At 36.3% G+C, this 8296-nt stretch overlaps 3 protein-coding genes across 3 annotated transcripts; 1 reads left to right on the top strand and 2 right to left on the bottom strand.

The window, feature by feature from the left end:
* On the bottom strand, nucleotides 1-1987 carry LOC127252963 (probable pectinesterase/pectinesterase inhibitor 46). Its single transcript, XM_051277348.1, has 2 exons — nucleotides 1567-1987; nucleotides 1-683 (listed from the first exon to the last, which is right to left on the bottom strand). The coding sequence occupies exons 1-2, from the start codon at nucleotides 1985-1987 to the stop codon at nucleotides 1-3; spliced, it is 1104 nt and encodes a 367-aa protein (XP_051133305.1).
* A 1006-nt stretch (nucleotides 1988-2993) lies between these two features.
* LOC127252962 (probable pectinesterase/pectinesterase inhibitor 46) lies at nucleotides 2994-6037 on the bottom strand. Its single transcript, XM_051277347.1, has 3 exons — nucleotides 5936-6037; nucleotides 4475-4937; nucleotides 2994-3673 (listed from the first exon to the last, which is right to left on the bottom strand). The coding sequence occupies exons 1-3, from the start codon at nucleotides 6035-6037 to the stop codon at nucleotides 2994-2996; spliced, it is 1245 nt and encodes a 414-aa protein (XP_051133304.1).
* A 36-nt stretch (nucleotides 6038-6073) lies between these two features.
* LOC127252961 (probable inactive receptor kinase At2g26730) lies at nucleotides 6074-7977 on the top strand. Its single transcript, XM_051277346.1, has 2 exons — nucleotides 6074-7361; nucleotides 7454-7977. The coding sequence occupies exons 1-2, from the start codon at nucleotides 6074-6076 to the stop codon at nucleotides 7975-7977; spliced, it is 1812 nt and encodes a 603-aa protein (XP_051133303.1).
* Nucleotides 7978-8296: the final 319 nt, after the last annotated feature.

Below are 8296 nucleotides of genomic sequence, written 5' to 3'. Positions count from 1 at the left end.
TCATAAACTGGCTTGAAATGGCACGCCAGTATTTGGAAGCCATTGGTCTCCATCGATAAAGTTTGTAACAGTAAATTTATCCGCATCTTCTCTGGTATTCCCAACCTTCACTCCTTTCCATTTAACTCTTCTTGCGGTATCCGCACCCGGCCCTCTATTACTATACTCAACATATAATAATGTATCCGGCGGCGGCTGCCCGTCCCACGGCAGCCATCCCGCCGGGTCTATAAGACTCCCCAATTGGCTCTCCATGATCACGGTGGTCGAGTAGGCCTTCCACGGCCGGCCCAAATATATTTTGACGCCGTCAAGATTTTCTGCGGCGTCAATGTTGCAATTTTGTATGGACAAACCGCTATTGGTTTGCGACACATCCTTGCCCTGAGCGGTGATTGTAGTAATTTTTTGAGTGGTTGATGGGCGGCGAACAAGTATGTCGCTATTTTGAATGACGGTGGCAGCTCTTCCGAAGATAAAATCAATTGTCCCGAGGATTTCGCATTCGCGGTAGAATTGCCGGCCGGACATTGTGGAGAGAGTATCTTGGTATCCGGCGATCCGGCAACGGTAGAACACCGATTGGTCGGACGAGGAGAGTAGGGCCACCGCCTGCCCCCTGGTGGGACCCGCCGTGTTCTCGAACTCCATGTCAATTGCGATAAATCCTTTTCCGAACACAGCTGCATGTTTGTTCATACATTCATATATATATATATGTTACATTATTCTTAATTAGATCTTCAATTTATAAGAAAAATCATCTATTTATTCAAGTTTTAGATTTATTAGTAATTGAGATATTCAGCTTCAAAATGTAATAGGGTAAATTAGTAGTTTTCATTGTTGCTCTATTTACTTAGAATTTGATTTTAAAAATTATTTATTCACATAAAATATTATGTATGAGTAAAAATTTTGGAGTTTTATTAGTTTTAAGTGAAAGGTTTGATTGTGAGGTTGGTTTTGAATTTTGGTTTAAATATAATATTTTGGATGAAAATAATTTTTTAACGTGATATAAATAATAATATGTATTAATGTGATATTTTGAATGTAAATTTAAATATTAACGTAATATAATAAATGGAAATTAAGTATTTAATTATATATATATTTTTAAAATAATAAAATCAAAATCAAAATCTCACGCGCATGCGCAGTCTCAATAAAATTTGTTACTTGTATTTATTTTTATTTTTATGTTTTAATTATTCAATTCATTTTTATTCCTTTCCGTCCATATAATCTGTCCCTATTTTCTATTTTTGTCCTAACTACGTAACTTGTTATTTCTATTTTTAGAAATATAATTATGCACTTTAATAATATTTTAAATTTTATAATTTTTTAATTTTAATTAAACTATTTAGTAATCTTAATCTTAATTTATTATTATTTTTACTAAATAATTAATTATTTTTACTAATACACTTCTTAATTACCTACTAGCTAAATTCCCGTATCTACAGTAATAAGTCCAAAATATCTGGGACGGAGGGAGTATATTTTAAATTATCGTATCGAATACTTATTTTTTTATTCAAAAAACTATCTCCAACATACCGAATGTTGCTGTGTCACCGGTAGTTGTTTGAACACCTACGGAAAGATCGCTAGAAACAATTGTTTTTCCAATTCCATCGCCATACATCATTACATTCCATTTGTCGTCGTCGACTTTCACATTTTCAAGATAGACTCCTTCCTTTACGTATATAACAAACCTCTTATCACTCCGACTAGGCGCAGCTCGGACAGCTTCACCAATGGTCTTATAGAGACCCGAGCCATCAGATGCAACGACAGCATCGGCTTTTAACTTCTGCTTCGAACTCGTCTGCAACAAAAACTTGTTCTCAGCAGACAGCCATGAAGGCTCCTGACCTGATTGGCCATTGTTGTGACAAGTTCCTGAATTTAGGGTTTTATTACATTCCTTGAATTGTGGGTTCGAAAATGGCAATTTTTGTCTGCTTTCAGTCATTACAATGATGAAGACATATAGCATAAGATGAAATAATGTCGTCCTCATCATTGTAAAATTAAACCTAATGGGATCGAGATTGTTGGGCACAACATTGATTAATTTCTTGTTAAGGTTTAGGGAAATTTATTGAGATGTGGAAATTCATTAAATGAGAAAACCCTAATTATTGATTGGGATAAGAAGACATAAAATTTTTGTTGGGAAATAGCATTAATTTGATTTTACCTTGGAACATGAATAATACCTCAATCTCCAACAATTATTTTAGGATTTTGTTTCATTTCGGAAAAAAATTATTAGAAAATATATCCTTAAATCATGTTTAAATACATATATATTCATTTTTATTTTTACTTTTTAAATATGAGATTAAATCAAGTTAGCTCGTCTCGTGAGTATATATATATATATATATATCTTGACAAGAAACATATTTTGAAAATTTTTATCACCCTATTCATTTAGATGGAATATTTTTATTTCAATTTTATATCATGCAATATCATCATTTCATTTAAAAATTATCATGCATATTTCACAAAATATCGGGACGGGATCGTCTGTCCAGACAAAATCCTGTCCTGCTGTCCTATATAAACATTGTATATATATATACATACGTGTGTATGCATAAAATATAACTTTATACATACATACGTGTGTATGTATAAAATATTACTTTATACATACACACGTGTGTATATATACACACTATGTATGTAGAGATAGGAGGATAGGGTTTATTTTTGGGACATGTGATCCCATGGGCAAAATATCATATTCATACAAACATAGTTCAAAACAATGTTAAAACCAAAACCTAATTAGGAAAACACCCTTTTTGCTCTGAATTTCGTAACTCTAATAACGAGAAACTGCAATTCGAATGTAATATTTTTTAGGTGAAAAAAAAAATTGATAAATAATCCAAAAACAAAACAAAACCATAAGTTAAAAGAGTTTATATATTTTTTCATTAAGCGATTTCGAAATTATAAGAAACTTACAGACCTCCATAAAACGGCACAGTGGTTAAAGGAAGCCACCGGCCGCCGTCAATAAAGTTTTTAACCGTGAATTTATCCGCGGCATCCTTTGTATTCACAACCTTCACTCCTTTCCATTTAACCCTCCTCGCAATATTAGCCCCGGGGCCTCTATTATTATACTCAATATATAATACCGTATCGGGGGGTGGCTGCCCATTCCACGGCAGCCATCCCTCGGGATCTATAAGACTCCCCAATCGGCTCCCCATGATCACCGTGGTCGAGTGGTCCTTCCACGGCCGGCCCAAATATGTTTTAATCCCTTTAAGATTTTCAGCGGCGTCAATGGTGCAATTTTGTATGGATAAACCACTATTGGTTTGCGGCGTTTCTTTGCCCTGAGCGGTGATTATAGTAACTTTTTGAGGGTTTGGCCGCCGGACTAGTATCGCGCTATTTTGAATGATGGCGGCTGCTGTCCCGAAGATGAAATCTATTGTTCCAAGGATTTGACATTCGCGGTAGAATTGACGGCCGTACCTTGTGTAGAGAGTATCTTGGTATCCGGCTATCCGGCAGCGGAAGAACACGGATTGGTCGGAAGAGGACTGCAGCGCCACCGCCTGACCCTTGGTCGGCCCCGCCGTGTTCTGGAACTCCATGTCCATTGCAATAAATCCTTTGCCGAAGGCAGCTGCATGTATGATCATATATATATATATATATATATATGTATGACATTATTGCTAAAGAATTTTTTAATTTAATTCATAAGGTAAGTATTTTACTCAATCGAAATTTATTTCTTATTAGTAAGTTTTCCATCTGAAATGAAATAAGAGTAGTTTAATATTTTTGTTATTATTCTCCGAAAAAAAAAAATACTATTCAATTCCTGTCATTCTTCATAAAAGTATATTATAATTTTTGCAAAAAATATTACTCTCTCCGTTCATTTTGAAAGGGGCCATTTGAGATTTTATAGCAAATCGAAAATTAATAATATTTTATTGGTGAATGAGATAGTGCAAGACATTTTGATATTTTTGTCATTCGATTTTTTTATAAATTATTGTATATATATTATGTTATGATACTTTTGAATATGACAACTAAAAATAGTAAAAAAATACTTTGAATTATGACTAGAATAGTATATTTAAACAACTATTCAAACTAGAACCAAACCGCAAAATCAAATTTCAAAACAAAGTAATACTATTAACAATATATTTTCCGCAATATTTATTAACAATATATTTGCATCGAATATATATTTTTTTTTATAAAATATTTATTTTAAATACTTAATTTTTTACCATTTTTAAAATTATTTAATGCTCCAAATTACGTTAAAACTTCTACTTAATTAGTTCACTAAGAGAGTATACTAAGAGTGTTTTAATTTATTCAAAAAAATATTTAGAACGACGGATATATGCACGCGCAAGAGCACGATAATAAAACATAGTCATAAGAAGATCGATTCATTTACCGAATGTAGATGTCTTAGCCGTACTTAGCCGGTCACCAATGGAAAGATTGTTAGAAACAATTGTTTTTCCAATTCCATCGCCATAAATCATTACATTCCATTTGTCATCCTCGACGTTCACATTTTCGCGATAGATTCCTTTTTTCACGTATATAACAAACCTCTTATTACTCCGACTAGGCGCAACTCGGACAGCTTCACCAATGGTTTTGTAGCGGCCCGAGCCATCCGATGCTACGACAACATCGGGTTTTAACTTCTGCTTCGAATTCTGCAACAGAACCTTGTCCTTATCAGACAGCCATGAAGGCTCCCAACTTAATTGGCCATTGTCGTGAAAAGTTCCTGAATTTAGGGTTTTGTTGCATGGATCAAATTTTGGGTTCGAAAATGGCAAATTTGATCTGCTTTCAGACATCACAATGATTGAGACAGACAATAAAAGACGAAAAATTGTTGTCAGCTTCATTGTGAAAAGCAGATTAGAGTTTATAATTTGGCTGATCAATGTTGAGAAATTTCTTGTGTGTGTTGGGAGATTTATCGAGAGGAATGTCATTAAACGTAAGAACCCTAGTTTTGATTGGGGAAAATTAACAAATAATTTTGTTTGGGAAATAAGAGTTAACAATTTTTACTTGGAACATTAATTGCGTCAACCTCAGCCACTCTTCTAGGATTTTGTAATATATTGAATTTCTTGATGTTAGATTTTGTCACACAAAAATTAATAATTAATTAAGGCCAATGTTTGATTGTATTATTTTATCTCCATTTCGAGTTATATATATAGGGAAATATTTTTCCCACAAAACACATCTTATTTTTAAAAGGTTATTTCTAAAATCTAAATTAAATTTTATTTCATTATATATATATATCTTTAAATAAATTCAAATTATATATTCTCTCCATCCCAAATAAAATGTAAGGTAGACAGAGATTTTAGTTAAAGTATAATTAGTAAATTTATTAGTAAAAATAATTATTATATAAAAAATAATTATAAATTATTGAGATTAAAAAAATGATAAATATAAAATAATATTATAAAAAAGGATAAACTATGTAGAATTGACAAAGAAAATATAATCGCTTTATGTAAGAACGAAAAAAGAACTCTTTTTTTTTTTTTTTTTTTTTTTTTTTTTTTTTGTTTTTTTTGTTTTAACGATGTTCCATTGTTATAACTCTTTAAGGGTGTGATTGTTTGTATTTTAAAATTGTTTTTGGCTCGTAAGAGAAACTGACTTGGTCCGATTCATATGGTTGGAATGCAATCAAACATAAAAAATAAAAATCAAAATAAAATTCTCAGCTGAAGCCAACTGAGATCGATCCATGCTCCCTTTCTCTGACAGCGACCCTTCCCCCACCGCCGCCGGCCGGCACTTATACATATATAATCACCGGCGACTTTGCTACAACATTCATTCTTGTCCTTTTCTCTGACGCCTATACCTCTTGTCCCATTCTTGCTGTATCCTCTCTTCCTAACACTTCGCCATTCGGCATCCATCTCCTTCCCTTACCTTCTTCCTGAACCCTCTTATAATCCACCATTTCAGAAAAAAACCATTGCTTCGATCGACGAAAATCATGCCGGCGTCGATGATCCTGACAGCCGTGCTGCTCCTAGCGGCATCCGTCGCCGCCACCGGAGAGTCGCCGGAAGTAAGGGATGCGCTTGTGCAGTTCATGGCGAAGCTGTCGCCGGGAGATAATCGAATTAGAGGCGTAAATTGGGGGTGGAATTCCAGCTCGGACCCCTGTTTCAATGCATGGACAGGGGTCACGTGCTATAGCGACTCGAAAACGGTAAAAAAGATCGTCCTCGAGGGGCTAAACCTGACAGGGAAGATCGACGCCGCCTCGTTGTGCGTCGCGAAAGGTCTCGTGGTTTTTAGCGTCAATGAGAACGACATCGCGGGTGGGCTGCCCGAAGAGATGTCGAATTGCAGCCGGCTGACGCATATTTATCTTCACCGGAACCGGCTGTCGGGCAGCCTGCCTGGATCCCTTTCGAGGATGGGCAATCTGAAGAGGATCGTCGTTTCGGACAATGACTTCTCGGGGGACATCCCGAACATCGCTAGGATCTCCGGGTTGTTGTCTTTCTTAGCCGAGAATAATCGCCTCACCGGAGGTGTCCCAAGCGTCGACTTCTCTAACATGGAAGAGTTCAATGTTTCGAACAACAATCTGATCGGGAGAATCCCCGACGATGTAGGGTCGTTTAACGAATCGAGCTTTTCGGGGAATTTAGGATTGTGTGGCGTCCCATTGTCGAACATTTGTCCTCCTTCGCCGCCTCCGCCTAAAGGGAAATCTCGGTCGAAGGACTATTTTATATACTCCGGGTACGCGTTGATTGGCTTGATCATAGTCGTTTTGATCATCGTCAAATTGATTAAGAATCGTAAGGCTAGCGGGAACAAAGTCGGGGCGAAGGATGGAGTTCACACGGATCGATCTCGGGACAAGATGAGTACCACATCGAGTGGGTCGAAGGGCAATAGATCGGAGTTTTCTATTACATCGACCGAGGAAAGTGTAAGAGGTTCGAATTCGCTCATAGTGCTTTCAACTCCGGTGTTTGGCAACGGGCTGAAGTTCGAGGAGCTGCTGCAGTCGCCAGCCGAGTTGTTGGGGCGTAATCGACATGGGACGCTCTACAAGGTCATGCTCAACGACCGGGTGCCTCTAGTCGTGAAGAGAAGACGGGATTGGGACATCTCGAAAGATGATTTCAAGACAAGGATTGAGAAGATCGATCGAGTTAGGCATCCGAATGTGTTGCCCGTCATCGCATTTTACTGCTCACGGCACGAGAAACTCGTGATCTACGAGTTCCAAGAGAACAGTAGCCTCGCGAAGCTCCTTCAAGGTTAGTTTTATTTTAAAAACGACCGCAACATTTTTTTTTTTAAAAAAAGGAAATTATTGTATTACTTCACACTTATTTCTTTCGATCCATAGGATCTCATAACGGCGAATCCTTCGATTGGGGAAGCCGGCTAAACATTGCGGCCAAGATCTCCACGGCTTTAGCCTTCATGCACGATGGCTTGAAAGATGCCGGGATTGCACATGGGAACCTAAAATCCTCGAACATTCTATTTAGTAGCACGATGGAGCCTCTAATAAGCGAGTATGGTCTAGCTGAGGCCGAATGTCATGACCAATCAATTTTAGACAATAATCCCTTTAGGAAGGATGTCTTAAACTTTGGAATCCTTGTACTCGAGCTCTTAACGGGCAAAGTAGTTGAGAGCAACGGGATAGAGCTAGCCAGGTCGGTGAAGTCGGCGATAATGGAGGAGTGGACCGTGGAAGTGTTCGACAAGGTGCTCGTGCCGGGAGGTGCGAGTGAGGAGAGAATGTTGAATTTGTTGCAAGTTGGGCTAACATGTGTCAATGGATCATTGAAAATGAGAGAAGTAGCTACAATGATAAGCTCTATTAAAGAACACGAAGAACAATCTTCGAGTTTTACCTCCTAAATTTGAAATTTGAAATATTTTTTGTAAAATGAAGTCCATGTTTTGGTATAAGATCTTCTATTTGAATGATTATCATTTTTTTGTTTCTTGATTCATGAAAATTGTAGTGTAATTATTGATCATAATAAAGAGTTTGGTAGAGTTTTTTTTTTTTTTTTTCAATGTTGTAATAAAATGCCCAATTTTCTAGAAAGTTATGTGTTCATAGTTATTGTTCGATATGCTTTGTTTGATTCTTGCATAGTTTGTATCGAATATTAAATTTATTTTAACATTGAATAGTATTAAAATTTTGTTACACACATTCTTATAAATTTGT

The sequence above is a fragment of the Andrographis paniculata genome, unplaced genomic scaffold (genome assembly GCF_009805555.1).
Source record: "Andrographis paniculata isolate CXL003 unplaced genomic scaffold, ASM980555v1 Contig49END, whole genome shotgun sequence".
Taxonomy (NCBI): Eukaryota; Viridiplantae; Streptophyta; class Magnoliopsida; order Lamiales; family Acanthaceae; genus Andrographis; species Andrographis paniculata.
Note: the sequence above shows the minus strand (reverse complement) of the source record. Positions and strands in the feature narration are given on the sequence as shown.

Excerpts from the sequence above, each read along its gene's own strand:
- LOC127252961 (XM_051277346.1), top strand. The coding sequence starts at position 6,074 with ATGCCGGCGTCGATGATCCTGACAGCCGTGCTGCTCCTAGCGGCATCC. Across the intron at positions 7,362-7,453 it reads CCTCGCGAAGCTCCTTCAAG|GATCTCATAACGGCGAATCC; the intron begins GTTAGTTTTATT and ends TTCGATCCATAG.
- LOC127252963 (XM_051277348.1), bottom strand. The coding sequence starts at position 1,987 with ATGACTGAAAGCAGACAAAAATTGCCATTTTCGAACCCACAATTCAAG. Across the intron at positions 684-1,566 it reads CGGTGACACAGCAACATTCG|CTGTGTTCGGAAAAGGATTT; the intron begins GTATGTTGGAGA and ends ACAAACATGCAG.
- LOC127252962 (XM_051277347.1), bottom strand. The coding sequence starts at position 6,037 with ATGGTGGATTATAAGAGGGTTCAGGAAGAAGGTAAGGGAAGGAGATGG. Across the intron at positions 4,938-5,935 it reads CAGCAAGAATGGGACAAGAG|CTGACAACAATTTTTCGTCT; the intron begins GTATAGGCGTCA and ends TTCACAATGAAG. Across the intron at positions 3,674-4,474 it reads GGCTAAGACATCTACATTCG|CTGCCTTCGGCAAAGGATTT; the intron begins GTAAATGAATCG and ends TCATACATGCAG.